The sequence below is a fragment of the Leptodactylus fuscus genome, chromosome 4 (genome assembly GCF_031893055.1).
Source record: "Leptodactylus fuscus isolate aLepFus1 chromosome 4, aLepFus1.hap2, whole genome shotgun sequence".
Lineage (NCBI taxonomy): Eukaryota > Metazoa > Chordata > Amphibia > Anura > Leptodactylidae > Leptodactylus > Leptodactylus fuscus.
Window position 1 is genome coordinate 23078013 of NC_134268.1, and position 18771 is coordinate 23096783.

Genomic DNA, 18771 nt, shown 5'->3' on the forward strand with positions numbered 1-18771 from the left:
CTCTTACTGATACAATGGGAACACCTTACCTTATGCTGCTCATCTGATTGTCTGGACAGTGTAGCCGTTTGCAGAGGAGCAGGTATAGAATAGGCATGTGAGGGGGGAAGACCACGCCCGTATTGTGAAGCCTCGCCCATCCCATGTCGTGCCACTTTACATGATATGGGAATGCCATTGGCCTGTTTTTGTGACGTGGCCAGTACATAAAGTGCCCAGGTCACCTATGACATAACAAAATGCCTGGTAGTTGCGATACCATTCCACCAGGCCCGACTCCAGTAGGTTACCCCTTCTTTTTGGGGTCTCCTAGATGTTTTGAGAGATTTGGCAAGTATGATGTAGGGGGACACTGAAAGAAGATTCATTGCTTTGGTAAACTTGTATATGGATCCCGTTCCTGTGTAGCCTCACTTTTCCCTGAGACTCCTGACCACTCACCGGCTATGAAATGAGGGTCAAGGGTCACCGGCTATGAAATGAGGTCGAGTAACCCTTACTGTGTAAGTGGCCATTTTCTTGGGGTCTGGTGGACTTGCGCAGTTAGCTTTGCCCTAGGCCCGAGGCCTAGAAGTTTGAAGCCAACCCTCGGAAGAAGACGCGTCAAGACCCCATTCCTGAAGAAGATGGAGGCGGCACTAAAGAGTTCTCTCGCAGCACTGGGGACACCCTCAGTGCTGCGAGATAACTCATTTGCATATCGACGAATAACGGGATTTTAACCGAACGGCGGCATGGAGAAGACGTCTAAAGGTTATTATGACGTGTTAACCAGAAAAAAATGTGTTTAAATGGTAGAATCCCTTTAACAAAAATCTAAAATAATAAAAACTATTTCTTAGTTATTGTACTTATTATTTCTACCAATTTGGGAACTGTCTGATGTTTTAATCTCTTTCTATGTAATATTTTAGCGAAGCAGTGACAATAAGGCAATTTGGTCTTTTTGATTTTTTTTACTGCTATGGTCTTCACTGTATAGGATAAATATTTTTATGTTTATAGTTGGGTATTTTTGATTGTAGGGATTGCTACTCCTATCTTTTTTTTCTATTCTGGCTGGTGCATTTCCTCTGTTAGTCCTCCTGGTAACTTATGAAACATTAATGAAAAGATATGTCTTCACGAAAGTGTGACTCTTTAAGTAAGTGGCGGGACAATTAACTATTTTATACCCCTGGTCCTTCCCCCTAATTAAAGGGGTTATGTCACAAGGCAAGAACAAGAGGCCCTACAATCCCTACACCAACTGCGAGTTCAGCCTCACCACAGCCAGACTGAATTAGTGATGTCACAGTACAGAAATAATACACACAGTCAGTGGCGTAACTAGGAATGGCGGGGCCCCGTGGCGAACTTTTGACATGCCCCCCCCCCTCCTCCCACAACCGACACCATCGCCGAACACCTCGACCGACCCCCTCCTCCGCACTCTATTATGTCCCATAGTAAGCCCTGCACACAGTATTATGTCCATTAGTGCCCCCTGCACACAGTATTATGTCCCTTAGTGTTCTCCTGCACACAGTATTATGCCCCATAGTGGCCCCTGCACACACAGTATTATCTCCCATAGTGTCCCCTGCACACAGTATTATGCTACATAGTGGCCCCTGCACTCAGTATTATGCCACATAGTGGCCCCTGCACACAGTATTATGCCCCATAGTGTCCCCTGCACACTGTATTATCCCCCATAGTGGCCCCTGCACACAGTATTATGCCCCATAGTGGCCCCTGCACACAGTATTATGCCCCATAGTGTCCCCTGCACACAGTATTATCCCCCATAGTGTCCCCTGCACACAGTATTATGCTACATAGTGGCCCCTGCACACAGTATTATGCTACATAGTGGCCCCAGTACACAGTATTATCCCCCATAGTGTCCCCTGCACACAGTATTATGCTACATAGTGGCCCCTGCACACAGTATTATGCTACATAGTGGCCCCTGCACACAGTATTATGCTACATAGTGGCCCCTGCACACAGTATTATGCCCCATAGTGGCCCCTGCACACACAGTATTATCTCCCATAGTGTCCCCTGCACACAGTATTATGCTACATAGTGGCCCCTGCACTCAGTATTATGCCACATAGTGGCCCCTGCACACAGTATTATGCCCCATAGTGTCCCCTGCACACTGTATTATCCCCCATAGTGGCCCCTGCACACAGTATTATGCCCCATAGTGTCCCCTGCACACAGTATTATCCCCCATAGTGTCCCCTGCACACAGTATTATGCTACATAGTGGCCCCTGCACACAGTATTATGCTACATAGTGGCCCCTGCACACAGAATTATACCCCATAGTGGCCCCTGCACTCAGTATTATGCTACATAGTGGCCCCTGCACACAGTATTATCCCCCATAGTGGCCCCTGTACACAGTATTTTCCCCCATAGTGGCCCCTGCACACAGTACTATGTCCCATAGTGGCCCCTGCACACATTATTATAGCCCATAGTGGACACCCATAAACAATTATTATACTCTGGGGTCTTTTCAGACTCCAGAGTATAATAATCGGAGACCCAGGGGGAGAAAAACATAAAAAATTACTGTTTCTTACCTGTCCCCCGGCTCCTACGCTGTCTTCTCCGCTGCCGTCCTTCTTCTATGACGTCGGACGTCACATGACCCAGGAAGCAGGTCGGGTTCATGTGACGTCAGAGACATCAGACAAGTAGGAAGGAGGCCTGGCAGGATCGTGGAGAGGTAAGTAACAGTGTTTATAACGTTCCCTTACCTCTCCCGGTCCGCCGATCATTATACTCGGGGGTCTGCAAAGACCTCGAGTATAATGATAGTATTTGTGGGGCCCGCGGTGTCACTTACCGATCCCGGCCCAGCCAGGATCGGCAAGTAAATAGGGCCCGTAACGGACTATTAAAAAAATTTAAAAAAACGCAGCGGTAGCGGCTGTCACCGGGCCCCCTAATGGCCCGGGCCCTGTGGCAGCTGCTTCTGCTGCCTCTGTGGTAGTTACGCCCCTGCACACAGTGATGTCACAATACAGAGATAATACACACAGTGATGTCACAGTACAGGGATAATACACACAGTGATGTCACAGTACAGGGATAATACACACAGTGATGTCACAGTACAGGGATAATACACACAGTGATGTCACAGTACAGAGATAATACACACAGTGATGTCACAGTACAGAGATAATACACACAGTGATGTCACAATACAGAGATAATACACACAGTGATGTCACAGTACAGGGATAATACACACAGTGATGTCACAGTACAGGGATAATACACACAGTGATGTCACAGTACAGGGATAATACACACAGTGATGTCACAGTACAGGGATAATACACACAGTGATGTCACAGTACAGGGATAATACACACAGTGATGTCACAGTACAGGGATAATACACACAGTGATGTCACAGTACAGAGATAATACACACAGTGATGTCACAGTACAGAGATAATACACACAGTGATGTCACAGTACAGGGATAATACACACAGTGATGTCACAGTACAGGGATAATACACACAGTGATGTCACAGTACAGAGATAATACACACAGTGATGTCACAGTACAGGGATAATACACACAGTGATGTCACAGTACAGAGATAATACACACAGTGATGTCACAGTACAGGGATCATACACACAGTGATGTCACAGTACAGAGATAATACACACAGTGATGTCACAGTACAGAGATAATACACACAGTGATGTCACGGTACAGGATAATACACACAGTGATGTCATAGTACAGGGATAATACACACAGTGATGTCACAGTACAGGATAATACACACAGTGATGTCATAGTACAGGGATAATACACACAGTGATGTCACAGTACAGAGATAATACACACAATGATGTCACGGTACAGGATAATACACACAGTGATGTCATAGTACAGGGATAATACACACAGTGATGTCACAGTACAGGATAATACACACAGTGATGTCACAGTACAGGGATAATACACAGTGATGTCACAGTACAGAGATAATACACACAGTGATGTCACAGTACAGAGATAATACACACAGTGATGTCACAGTACAGGGATAATACACACAGTGATGTCACAGTAAAGAGATAATACACACAGTGATGTCACAGTACAGAGATAATACACACAGTGATGTCACAGTACAGGGATAATACACACAGTGATGTCACAGTACAGGGATAATACACACAGTGATGTCACAGTACAAGATAATACACACAGTGATGTCACAGTACAGGGATAATACACACAGTGATGTCACAGTACAAGATAATACACACAGTGATGTCACAGTACAGATATAATACACACAGTGATGTCACAGTACAGGGATAATACACACAGTGATGTCACAGTACAGGGATAATACACACAGTGATGTCACAGTACAGAGATAATACACACAGTGATGTCACAGTACAGGGATAATACACACAGTGATGTCACAGTACAGAGATAATACACACAGTGATGTCACAGTACAGAGATAATACACACAGTGATGTCACAGTACAGGGATAATACACACAGTCATGTCACAGTACAGGGATAATACACACAGTGATGTCACAGTACAGGGATAATACACACAGTGATGTCACAGTACAGAGATAATACACACAGTGATGTCACAGTACAGAGATAATACACACAGTGATGTCACAGTACAGGGATAATACACACAGTGATGTCACAGTACAGGGATAATACACACAGTGATGTCACAGTACAGGGATAATACACACAGTGATGTCACAGTACAGGGATAATACACACAGTGATGTCACAGTACAGAGATAATACACACAGTGATGTCACAGTACAGGGATAATACACACAGTGATGTCACAGTACAGGGATAATACACACAGTGATGTCACAGTACAGGATAATACACACAGTGATGTCACAGTACAGAGATAATACACACAGTGATGTCACAGTACAGGATAATACACACAGTGATGTCACGGTACAGGATAATACACACAGTGATGTCACAGTACAGGGATAATACACACAGTGATGTCACAGTACAGGGATAATACACACAGTGATGTCACAGTACAGGGATAATACACACAGTGATGTCACAGTACAGGGATAATACACACAGTGATGTCACAGTACAGAGATAATACACACAGTGATGTCACAGTACAGGATAATACACACAGTGATGTCACAGTACAGAGATAATACACACAGTGATGTCAAAGTACAGAGATAATACACACAGTGATGTCACAGTACAGAGATAATACACACAGTGATGTCACAGTACAGAGATAATACACACAGTGATGTCACAGTACAGGGATAATACACACAGTGATGTCACAGTACAGGATAATACACACAATGATGTCACAGTACAGGGATAATACACACAGTGATGTCACAGTACAGGGATAATACACACAGTGATGTCACAGTACAGGGATAATACACACAGTGATGTCACAGTACAGGATAATACACACAGTTATGTCACAGTACAGGATAATACACACAGTGATGTCACAGTACAGAGATAATACACACAGTGATGTCACAGTACAGAGATAATACACACAGTGATGTCACAGTACAGGGATAATACACACAGTGATGTCACAGTACAGAGATAATACACACAGTGATGTCACAGTACAGAAATAATACACACAGTGATGTCACAGTACAGGGATAATACACACAGTGATGTCACAGTACAGGGATAATACACACAGTGATGTCACAGTACAGGGATAATACACAGTGATGTCACAGTACAAGATAATACACACAGTGATGTCACAGTACAGGGATAATACACACAGTGATGTCACAGTACAAGATAATACACACAGTGATGTCACAGTACAGGGATAATACACACAGTGATGTCACAGTACAGGGATAATACACACAGTGATGTCACAGTACAGAGATAATACACACAGTGATGTCACAGTACAGAGATAATACACACAGTGATGTCACAGTACAGAGATAATACACACAGTGATGTCACAGTACAGGGATAATACACACAGTGATGTCACAGTACAGGGATAATACACACAGTGATGTCACAGTACAGGGATAATACACACAGTGATGTCACAGTACAGGGATAATACACACAGTGATGTCACAGTACAGGGATAATACACACAGTGATGTCACAGTACAGAGATAATACACACAGTGATGTCACAGTACAGGGATAATACACAGTGATGTCACAGTACAAGATAATACACACAGTGATGTCACAGTACAGGGATAATACACACAGTGATGTCACAGTACAAGATAATACACACAGTGATGTCACAGTACAGGGATAATACACACAGTGATGTCACAGTACAGGGATAATACACACAGTGATGTCACAGTACAGAGATAATACACACAGTGATGTCACAGTACAGAGATAATACACACAGTGATGTCACAGTACAGGGATAATACACACAGTGATGTCACAGTACAGAGATAATACACACAGTGATGTCACAGTACAGAGATAATACACACAGTGATGTCACAGTACAGGGATAATACACACAGTGATGTCACAGTACAGGGATAATACACACAGTGATGTCACAGTACAGGGATAATACACAGTGATGTCACAGTACAAGATAATACACACAGTGATGTCACAGTACAGGGATAATACACACAGTGATGTCACAGTACAAGATAATACACACAGTGATGTCACAGTACAGGGATAATACACACAGTGATGTCACAGTACAGGGATAATACACACAGTGATGTCACAGTACAGAGATAATACACACAGTGATGTCACAGTACAGAGATAATACACACAGTGATGTCACAGTACAGAGATAATACACACAGTGATGTCACAGTACAGGGATAATACACACAGTGATGTCACAGTACAGGGATAATACACACAGTGATGTCACAGTACAGGGATAATACACACAGTGATGTCACAGTACAGGATAATACACACAGTGATGTCACAGTACAGGGATAATACACACAGTGATGTCACAGTACAGAGATAATACACACAGTGATGTCACAGTACAGGGATAATACACACAGTGATGTCACAGTACAGGGATAATACACACAGTGATGTCACAGTACAGGGATAATACACACCGTGATGTCACAGTACAGAGATAATACACACAGTGATGTCACAGTACAGAGATAATACACACAGTGATGTCACAGTACAGAGATAATACACACAGTGATGTCACAGTACAGGGATAATACACACAGTGATGTCACAGTACAGTACATTATCTGAACACAATGTCTACCACTAGTCACATTTTTAAGGGCGGACTTTAGCACTAAATTTAAAGGGGCTGTCCCATCACAAGGATCCTATCTATTCTGCTAGTTTATGTGGATTTAAGACTTTTCCTAACTACATTGCTTTATCAAAACTGCTTTGTTTGGCCGCTATCCTAATTTATTCACTTCATTGCTGACACTGCGTTTCTATGGCCACTGGGCTTATCTGCTCATTTCCCAAGTGATGTAGCTGCCTGCTCTCAGGGGGGAGGGAGGGGCTGACAAGCAATGGCGCTCCTCAGACAGGGGAGGGGGGAGGTGAGAGCTCCGGGACTACTGTGCTATCTTCAGCTTTTCCACTTATCCACTTGTTTAATTGAATTTGGCTGATAAGGAGTCGTTACCTCTGTATGTAATGCAAGCTGACTCAAATCCAGCTCTGCTACATCAGTTTCCACATCAGCTTTATACTGTGGTAATGCATTTACATCCAATCCCTCATTACAGACCGCAAAAACATAGCAGATAGAGCAAGTGAAACCCCGCCCACCAATGTGCCGAGAAATCCAGGAAGCGAAGAGAGCACAGAGCCCTGCAGGCTGCAGAACAAGAGTTATGGGAATACCCCTTTAATTTTGATTCTGCCTCAAAATTAACTCTAAATTCTGCCTAAAATCAGCTTCCATAGATATTAATGGGAGGCAGATGCAGATTTTTTTTCTCCACTATATCACGTGTTAGGTCTCGTGCACATGACTGTAAGTTTTATCCACGATTGTTGATAAAAGTGCGGACCCCTTCCTTTTTAGTCGGGGGTCCATGTTGAATACAAGGACAAGTAATCCTGAAGCCTGTCCTATTCTTGAGGATCATGTAAGTGTTTTGCGGATGACGTGTGGCGTGGTCTTAGCGGTATTATTTACACACTCTATGGCAGAATTACTTTTAGTCATATTTATTCTGTGTTATTCCATCATTTCTTTAAATCCACTTGTTATCCCAATTGTCCAATAAAGCATATGGCAGCCATGTAATAATCAGTAGGTATTGTATCCTCTCCTCATAGTCACTACACTGGCGCCATGCACTATATACAGTCAATAGAAATAACATCTCCCATGTGATCTTCCCTGCACCAAGATGGCGGCTCCTCACTGCCAAACCCCGCCCCTTCCGTCGACGTCACACGCACGCCGGCGCTCTACGCCTCTCTTCTCTATGGTGACGTCGGCTGCCCTGTGTTAGTTCGTCAGTAAACATCCTGCGGATTTGAACGCGCTGTTTGGGCGGCAGGAAGGGGCGCGGCCGCCATCTTGTTTGTTTGAGTGTGGACCTGGCAGCGGCTAAGAGGCGAAAAGGGAGGCTGAAACCGAGCGGCGGCCGCCTCAGTGGAGACCGGGGGCCAGCACACGGCGGTGAGTGTCTGGTGGGGGGTGGGAAACACGGGCGCTGGTCGGGTGAGGGGCGGCCTTATCGCTAGAGTCCTCCCCGGGGCGGATATCTAATATGGCGGGCCGTCGGCAGGAGGAGGAGGCCGCAGTCGGATCCTCGGCTTCTCCTACCGGCTGATCGCGGCATATATGTCACCTATGGGCGGCTAGTCAGCGGGCAGGACCCGGGAGCTGGAGGCCGCGCTGGTTTTTTTTTACCCGGTTTCGGGTTTATATGACGTGGGCAACTTGTAGCTTCTCCCCGGCGATGGCTGCACAGGTCCGGGCTTGTCCTCCTTAAAGGGACCGTGCACCCCAAGGTGTAACTTATAGAAAGTGCTGGAAATATCAGGGCTCTTGTGGTAAGGATCGTGTCTGGTAGTCAGTGCTCTGCAGATCCCATAGGGGAGACTCTGACTATAGACAAGTGGCTGATAACAGCGAGCACCAGCCCGGAAATAAAGGGGCACTTTCTCTTTAAGTCTCGCCTGGTTTTTTTCTCTGTTTTTGTGTAAAATCGGTTTGGGCTGTGCAACTAGGGCTCTGTTCACACTTCCATAATGGACACCACATCACATCCCTATTCCAGGTCAGTGGCCGATGAGAAATCCACCAGAAAACACTGAAAAACTTACTGGCAGTGTGAACAGAGACGTATCAGTCTGCACAGAAGATATTACTGTAGGGGGCACCACAACTCCCAGCATGCCCTGACTACCTGCTGTTTTATTTCGGAGTTGTTGCTGCTTTACTTGTGGACTTGATTTGACCTTTTAATGTTTTTTTCTGGGATTTCTAGATTGAGGTCTGATCCTTAGGACAACTCTATGTAATCTGGAGATCTGACACCCTGGACCCCCCCAGATCAGCTGGTTGTAGGGGTCGCAGCATCCGGGGGGAGCGCTGTGGCTTATTCACCAAATACTCAGCACAGTGCCGTGCGTATCCTAGTGGCTGCGCTTGGTATTGCAGCTCAGTCCTGTTCACTAGAATGGGACTGAGTTTCTGCTTTGTGTGAATGTGACGTGATCGGTGCAGGAGCCCACAATTGCATTTATTCTAGGTTGTTATACAAGTCCCTTTAAATGGAGCAGTGTGTAGACATGGGCTTTAGTGCTGTCTTGCCGTCATGGGTGATATAAAGTGAGTATTTTTGTATACTTTTGTGGAAAATGTATAACCCCTCCAAATTGTGTAAACAATCCGATATTTGGTTGTCTTCATGGATCACTCAATAGACTGAAGATTGTGTGAAAACTGAATAAATCTATCGTGAGACAAATCCAGTTCTTTCTGCTGATTTTTATCCCTGTTCTATGAATATGATCTTGGACCCCCCTCCCCCAATCCTTGATGATCCGTATCTGGTTTTGGCTTCAGAAGCTGAGGTTACGTCCACGTCTCCGCTGGTTTCAGTATAAAAATAGTAGAGACCTGCCGGTCCCCATTATAGTCTATGGGGTCTGTAAATGTCCGGCAGTAACCGCTGTTTTGTTCGAGTCATCCGGCAGATCCAAACAGAGCACAGCGCAACTGTGACTCCTCCCCTTGGGCTCCATGTATACCGACATGTTGTAGGCTAACGCCCCACAGGCCATAAACGCCGTGCTAAAGCGCTGCAGGAAGAACCTCTGTGTGAACACATCGCAGTTCTTTCTGCACACTTTGAAGAGAACATTCAGTTTTCCTCTGCGGACTTTCTCTTACCATTATATGTACGGGAAAGCCGCCGGCGTTTCCGTAGATATAATTGACCTGCTGCAATTTTCCGAAACCGCAACGGTTTTGGAAATCACAGGGTGTCCATGCTGTGATTTCTTCCGCTAAGTGGGGATGGGATTTGCATGAATCCCATCCACTTTGCAGATACTCTATAACGCCGCGATTTTTCCTGTGGCGTATCCACTGCGGGCAAATTGCAGCGTTTCTGGCCCGTGGGGCCCCGGCCGTATTTGTTTTTTTTACTGGTTGTATTTTCTATGGCCATACGCACCCAAATGTTATCACAGTCTGTGTGGGGAAGCAGAGACCCCAGTAGAGATGAGCAAGTACTATTCGAAACAGCCATTTTGAATAGCACGCACCCATAAGCATGAATGGAAGCAGCTGGCACGCAGACTTTGGTTTAACTCCCTGTGTGCCGGCTGCGTCCATTCATTCCTATGGGTGCGTACTATTCGAAACGGGAGTTTCGAATAGTACTCGCTCATCTCTAGAGCCTAGCACTAAACTCAGGCAGGTCGTATTGCAGTAACGGGTCAGGTGCGGCGCAGGGATCATCCATGTGACTTACATGCCGGGTTCCCCCAGACCCATTGCTACACACATTCATGGACATGTAACCTTAAAATAGTTTTCCTGGTGGCTGAGCGTGCATGTGCAGCACTCTGGAGCGCCCGCAGACTTGTTCTTCCTTCTGCAGGAGCTCCCCAGTGATCAGATCCATCCTATGGAACATTCATAAGGCCAGGGCTACGTGGCGACTTTGGCATTGACTTCCGTTGTGCGACCAGATCTCTGGGTCACTCTGTTACTCCTTTAATTATGGTAATAAATGGAGTCACATTGTGACCCCAGAGGATGTTGCAAAAATAAAATTGAGCAATATTCGACTTTTTTTGCAACTAGGAGTCGCGGTTACAATATCTCTGGGGGTGGCCATGTGACTATTCACTAAATTATGGGAAGAATATGCAAATCTGTCTTCCATGATGTGAATAGGAAGACAGTGCCTCAGTCATGCAGCCCACTAGAGGGCGCTCTTTAACATCATGCCCGACCTTCCCAGAGGCCTTTGCTGCAAATGATGCAGGATTTTGCCAAGCCAGTCTTCTCAGCCGAGGACAGCTGTTTAGATCTGATTGGATCTCATCAGCCCGGCGCAGAGAAGACTGACTTGGCAGAGGTGAGAGGCTTCTAGATTTGCATATTCTTCCCATGATCCTCTTCACAGTGGAGCGCAAATAGCTTAATAAGACTCCACACACCTAAATGGTGGTCTCTCCCTAAGGAGTGACGATATCCTAGTCACTAAATGAGTGAAGGCAAAGTGATCTTTGACTGTGCGCTGTGAGCCCCGGACAAAGTGTCCTTCTAGCCTAAATGTTATTACCAATAGGAAACCCTGTTAGTAATCCCCTATTGATCGGTTAGTGGGATGACTTCATGATATGACTGCTGAGACCCCACTGATCCTAAGAACAGGGGTCCGGTGAGCGCCGGGCCGAGCTTGTGCCCTGCTGCTGCCTGTTCTTGGGATCCTGGTCTGCTCACCTCCTATCGGGATCTTCTCTCCTATACTAATGATGGGGGATGGGCTTCATAACTTGGGCCGTCCCTTTTAAGGCTTTGTACTCTTCGGACTTGGAAATCGGATATTTTTATTTTCTCTAAAATTAGAGCAGTCGGTAGCGCTATTTATTGTCAGAAATTCAGAACTCCCTATGGCGTGTCTCGGGGGCGCGGAGGTCGGGTGAAGACGAGTAACCCCTTGTAAGCCGGCAGCGTGCACACAAGCTGGTTTAGGGTAACTTTTTTTTTGTGAGATGACTGAAGCAAGTTATTTAATGCCATTCATACCATGAAGGGGCCCGAGAATGGACATTATACCCTGTGGGAGCAAAATACCCCACAGGGTATACCCCAATTAGAGATGAGCGAGTGCTATTCAAAACTCCTGTTTCGAATAGCATGCACCCATAGGAATGAATGGAAGCGGCTAGCACGCAGACTTTGCCAGCCGCTTAACTCTTGCGTGCCAGCGACGTCCATTCATTCCTATGGGTGCGTGCTATTCAAAACGGGAGTTTTGAAGAGTACTCGCTCATCTCTAATTCCAATCTTTAGACCATCCATAAGTTATTTGCACCACAATCTTGTTTTTAAGTTTTGTAAGTATCAAAAGTTAGGACAAACTTTTGCGGCGTGTGCCCGGTCCTTGCGGCTGTCGTGTCCGTTGAATAACTATTTTTTGCTATAAGATTTATTCTGTCGGAGTCTCTTCAGTTGTCAGTATGAGAGAGCCCGGGACTGTGTGTCTGACACTGATCTGTAGTACGGGGGCACCACAAGGTACAGTTCTTGCCCCATTCCTCTTCACACTGTACACTGCTGACTTTAGGCACAACTCCTCCAGCTGTTACTTACAGAAGTCCTCCGATGCCTCTGCTATAGTCGGCCTTATCACTGATGGCGACGATAGGTAATACAGAGACATAAACTGGGATTTTGTTGAATGGTGCCAGCAGAACCAGCTCAGGATTAATGCTGGGAAGACCAAGGAGATGGTGGTGGACTTTAGTAAACGGAGAGGTGCTCCGACCCCGGTGGAGATCCAAGAAACATGCATTGAGATAGTCAGGACCTATAAGTATCTGGGCGTGATCCTCAATAATAAACTAGACTGGGCTGATCACCTGGAGGCGCTGCACAGAAAGGGCTACAGCAGACTCTACCTGCTCAGGAGGCTGAGGGCCTTCTTCAACTGTGAGGTTGCTTCAGCCATCTTTTTCGGTGTGGCCTGCTGGGGGAGCAGTATATCAACCAGGGGCAGAAATAGACTTGACAAGCTGATCAGAAGGGCCAGCTCTGTCCTGGGGAGCCCCCTGGACCCAGTACAGGTGGTGGGTGACAGAAGGATACTGTCTGTGGTGACCTCCATGCGGGAGAACAAATCCCACCCCATGTATGGGACCCTGATGGGACTTGGCAGCACTGTAAGTGACCGTCTGCTTCACCCCAAGTGTGAGAAGGAGCTATCGCAGGTCCTTCCTTCCAACCGCGACCAGGCTGTATAATCTACATCAGACCAAGCGAAGATCACTCCGCGCAGAGAACTAATGATTGTGATTATGAATAGAGATGAGCGAACACTGTTCGGATCAGCCGATCTGAACAGCACGCTCCCATAGAAATGAATGGAAGCACCTGTGATGCTGACTTGGCCGGCGTCACAGGTGCTTCAATTCATTTCTATGGGAGCGTGCTGTTCAGATCGGCTGATCCGAACAGTGTTCGCTCATCTCTAATTATGAAGTCTTCCTCCTTTCTCTTCCGTTCCTTAGCTGCTATGGACTCCTAGTATATCTTCTCTTCTCAGCTTATGTGTGTCTACGTCTGTAATATATTACTGTGTATTATCCTGTATCTGTATTACTATGCTGCTGTAACATGCTGAAATTTCCCCAATGTGGGACTAGTAAAGGATTATCTTATCTTATTATTCAGCAGGAACCTTTATATTAGGTGCTGTACATGTGTCCTGGTCATGTGCTGGATACATGGGTGCACGGCTTGTTACAGTGCATATCATGACCTGGACAGATTGTAATCCGATGGCAGTAAATAAGGATATACATGGGAGTTCTGTATACATTAGTGTATATACGCAGTCAGCAGCTGTTATATACATGCCAGGTGGTCACCTTACTCCATGCTTCTGCCTTCTGCTATGTTCTTGCCAGGACTCCGATTTGTGACATCTGATGATTTTTATTGGTTGCTTAAGTGTGCAAATTAGTTCTCTACAGGCCAACAGAGCTCCTAGCGCCACCTATTGGAGGGGGCAACTTCACAAGGTAATTCACAAGTAATTTCACAAGGTCTTACACCATGACCAGCTGTAAGAAAAACCTTCCCCTGCCAGAACTGGCTATTTTAGGGCTCTCTGCTATGATGGGTGACTTGTGAATTTGAGGATATTTTAGATGTAAAGATAAAGGGCGTTGCTCAAGTACTTGTTGGATTTGTTAGTCCGGGGCTTCAGGCCGCTCACGCTGGGCATGTGCTTTGTGACTTACGGGCCTCGGCACTCTGCATGACGCCAGGAGTCTGGCCACTACGTTCTATGGCTATATAGTGCCCAATGTGACTATGTAGACCCTATGTGACGTGCTTTGTGAATGTTGATGCCCATGTCCTGACATATCATCAGACATTCCCCTTGTCCTTATATATACAGGGTAGAGTAGGTTCTGCAGCAGACGGTCAGTGACCCTTCATTACTACACGGCTACAGTTCGCTTAGACCTTCTTTGTGGATGTTTTAGCTCCGCCGTGGTCTGACTCCTCTTAGACTTCATGGACTCCATGGCAGTAGGCGTCAGAACCCATCCTACGTCTGCACCAGAATCTGCCTGACACGCTCTTCACGTTACTTTTATGGTTTGCATTGTGCTGCCTCAATATCAGGTGGAAACGCAAGTCCATGTATACCTGATACTGGGCCATGACACACTTGGAGATTTATTCTGTGTTTTATTATTCCACACCTACCTTTTGTATAAGAATCGCCTCAGTAATTTATTCATATGCTAATGAGCCTTGTTCATGCACAGGAAGTGTCTGTGTGCACTGGCTGCTCTATGTGCATGTGTGTGTGTATATATATATATATATATATATATATATATATATAAATAATCTCTAGCAGTGGCTGCTGTGCTGATGACTCTGGTAACATACACAGAATAGCAGAGGGTGCACACAGACACTTCCGGTGCATGGCGAAGGCTAATTAGCATATGAATAAAGACGGACTTATCCAAAAATTACTGAGACGATTTACATACTAAAGGTAGGTGCAGAATAGACTTTCTAAAGCCTATGCAAGGATGTGCTTAGCTAAAAATGACTTTTCCCAATGATAGAGCCCCGTTCAGCTGGTTTATTGTTTTGTTTTTTTCAATTTGCAAGCTAAGACCTGCTCCACATCTGCGTTCGGGCCATTCCGTTTACTCTGCACATGGAGAGCATGCAAGCAGCACTTTTCTCTCCATGTTTTTCAAGAGAAACCACATGGACCCATTATAGTCTATCTTGTCTGCGGGTTTCCTTAGGTAACCACTTTTTTTTTTAAGCGGATCAGGGTTCCGTTCGGGGGTCCCCAAGCAGACTCCCCAAAACGGAAACCCATGTGCAGATGTGAACCGGACCTAAGGAGCTGAATCTAATGGCTGTTGGACTACAAGGTCACTAGACCTAGATCCGCAGACCTAGTCACTAGATCCGCAGGTTGGCTTAAACTATAAAAACTATGATCAGCAACTTACACTATGTTCACACCAGGTGTCCAAACAGTGCAAAAAGTGCTGCAAGTCTTTGTCCAATTTGTTAGAAATATAAACACCCCGTAGAGTTAGTGGGGTCCTTTAGGCTCCCTATTGTCTATTTTGAGGGCCGCTTGTATGATGGCTAGAAGAAGAGACTTCCCAGTGAAGATGTGACCATCAGGTGTACCGCCATACTGTCCCATGAAACCTAAGTGGAGTCAACAGACCGTGTTTTGGCTAAAACATTCACTGAGGGGCAACATGGTGGCTCAGTGGTTAGCACTGCAGCCTTGCAGCGCTGGAGTCCTGGGTTCGAATCCTGCCAGGAAAAACCTCTTCATGGAGTTTGTATGTTCTCCCCGTGTTTGTGTGGATTTCCTCCCATATTCCAAAGACTTACTGATAAGAAAAATATTCACAGAGATTTGTGGCACTGAGGCATCACTGATCGACTACCGCAGATACTTTGTTTGAGGGACAGGACACTGAAGTATCTCGATAGATGAGAGATTGTTGTCATGACTAGAAATCTAATATAACTGCAGATCAAATAATATGCACTGTAAACGTCTATCACATTACACAGGTTTGTACAGACAATGGACTGGCTGGTTTTTGAGATTACAAAACATTCATGTTATAAACTTGTCCTTGTCATGGCCAGCTGGCGACCACGTCTCCCATGTACAGATACAGACACCGCTTCCCCAGTATATAGTATGGTGTATTCAGTGTATAAGGATATAGTGGAGGAGCTGCACATGGACGGTTACATCCTGCCTTTCTTCATTCATCCATGTGCAGGTGTCTCTGGGTACCCGCTTATTTTATTGTTGGCCTATATTTTATAAGCGCAGGTGTCATGTCGCTGAAAGCCAAACGCTCCGGATCTAGTGAATGCGTTCTTAGGTTTTATGAGGTTTTTCTTGGTTTGTTCCTGTACAACGCCCCCTTGAGGTTTGTTTTGAAATAAACCACCCCAAAGCCGGCCCGAGTGACTATCCCCAGAAAGTTCCACAGCTGTAGACTAAGGCCTAGTTCACATTGGGCGAGGGGGGCGTATTTTGGTCCTGATTTTGATGTGGGAAGCCACGTCAGAATAGGACCAAAATACAACTGTTGCGGCTTCCCGCACCGGAGTAGACCCGAATGAATGGGCCTAGTCCGGAGCGTGCTGCCATGAGCCTGTAGGGTGACTCCCTGTATGGCAGCATCAGCAGCCCCCATTACTATCAGCAGCCCTGTCCAGTAACACATTCCCTTTAAAACTAAAGGTCTCCCAGTCTATATTAAATCTAATTCAAACCTATAGAAAGTATCCAGAATAGGACTACAAGTCCCATAAATGGAGCTTCAGTATTGTAGAGCAGTTCGGTGCCATCAGGTCATTAGACTTGTGGCCAGATTTGCACCCATAATATGAAGCTAAAATGTAGATGTATTGCAGAGGTCTGAATTGGCCTCAAAGGTTAATGTTGGCCGGTCCTGCAGATTTGGGGGAAAGTTTGTGATATGGAAGGAAATGTCTCTGTTCCACCTCCACATCTACCCCAAATTCCCCTTAAATCCAGCCTCCGTGCATTTCATTTGGACTCAGATGTGGATATTTTTTTTTTCATCTGGCGGAGAAATAAGCTCGATCCTCAAGCAGATTCTGTCCCATAACTCCGATTGAAGTGAGTGGGAGGCAGAAAATATTGCTTGGCAGGTTCGGAATTTGGACAAGCGAGCAAATCGGCTTCTGAATTTTCAGATAAAAATTTTAGTTCCCCCCACACACACACATACACCCACACAACTGGTCCCTTTTTAACTACATTTATTTCTCCCCGTGAATAGTTGTACTATAATTTTTACATTGACTGAAGTCTCCTTTCTGAATTCTCTCTTCCAGGTAACTAAAGTGTTGGAAAATGTTCTACGCCCACTTTGTTCTGAGCAAGAGGGGGCCGCTGGCCAAAATCTGGCTGGCGGCCCACTGGGACAAGAAGCTGACTAAGGCCCATGTGTTTGAGTGTAACCTGGAGAGCAGCGTGGAGAGCATCATATCCCCCAAGGTAATGGACGGGGCCTTTGGCAATACCCGGAGTGTACCCTGTCCTACGGCCCGCCTGTAACCTGTCCCTGTCATTGTTGTAGGTGAAGATGGCTCTACGGACTTCTGGTCATCTGCTCCTGGGCGTCGTAAGAATCTATCACAGGAAGGCCAAGTACCTCCTCGCCGACTGTAATGAAGCTTTTATCAAAATAAAGATGGCTTTTCGACCCGGTAAGTCAAGGCACTCTGCAAGATTCTCAGATCTGTTTATCTCCTAGTACTTTCCATCAGAAGGAAGGAACCGTTCCTTCAGACAGTACACAGATTTCAGATTAGACGACGCATTTCTCTTCCGTCCACAATTAAACGACCGCCGTCCCATTTATCTCCCCCCACCCTGCCCCTGTGAAATGACATTTATGTTATCACCGCAGAGCAGGACGCTGGATGCCGCCGATAAGATCCGCCAACTAACTGATCCCTTCAGACATTTAGATTTCAATTTACGAAGAGATCGTATCTGCGGATATTATAATTTAAGGTGGCGTGTAATCGCGGTTTCTATCAGGGACTGGACGAGTGCCCGGGACAGCGGTTCACAACCTCCCGACGCCCAACTAAACACATTGCGACTTTTTCCCCTCTTCATCGTTCTTTACTAATTCTAGAGTCGGGATATAAACTGGAAGTTAAAAGTGTAGAAGAGGATGAGGATGTAAAGGTGGGGCCTAAGCTGTAGTCTCCAGGCATGGCCACTACACAGTGGACCCTGCTGAGGGCTCCCAGCTGATCGCGGGGGTGCTGGTGGCTATCCAAGGGTTAGGTCATCAACATCTAAATCCTGAAAAACCCTTTTAAAGGGCTGCTCCATTTTGATGGACTAAACTGGCACAGTCATCCCCTTTCCCGATACAGTTAACATGTAGTGGGAGAGGTGGACGA

The 18771-nt window shown here is 45.8% G+C and overlaps 1 protein-coding gene across 2 annotated transcripts in view; it reads left to right on the forward strand.

The window, feature by feature from the left end:
• The first annotated feature begins 8565 nt into the window (after nucleotides 1–8565).
• RAD21 (RAD21 cohesin complex component) overlaps nucleotides 8566–18771 on the forward strand; it is a 273983-nt gene continuing 263777 nt past the window's right edge. For both annotated transcript variants that reach the window (XR_012715437.1, XM_075270265.1), the window contains exons 1-3: nucleotides 8566–8727; nucleotides 17686–17848; nucleotides 17931–18060. Coding sequence is in view for 1 of the 2 variants with exons in the window: in XM_075270265.1 (XP_075126366.1) it covers nucleotides 17705–17848; nucleotides 17931–18060 (274 nt within the window). In the remaining variant the exon portion in view is untranslated. The remainder of the gene's footprint in view (nucleotides 8728–17685; nucleotides 17849–17930; nucleotides 18061–18771) is intronic.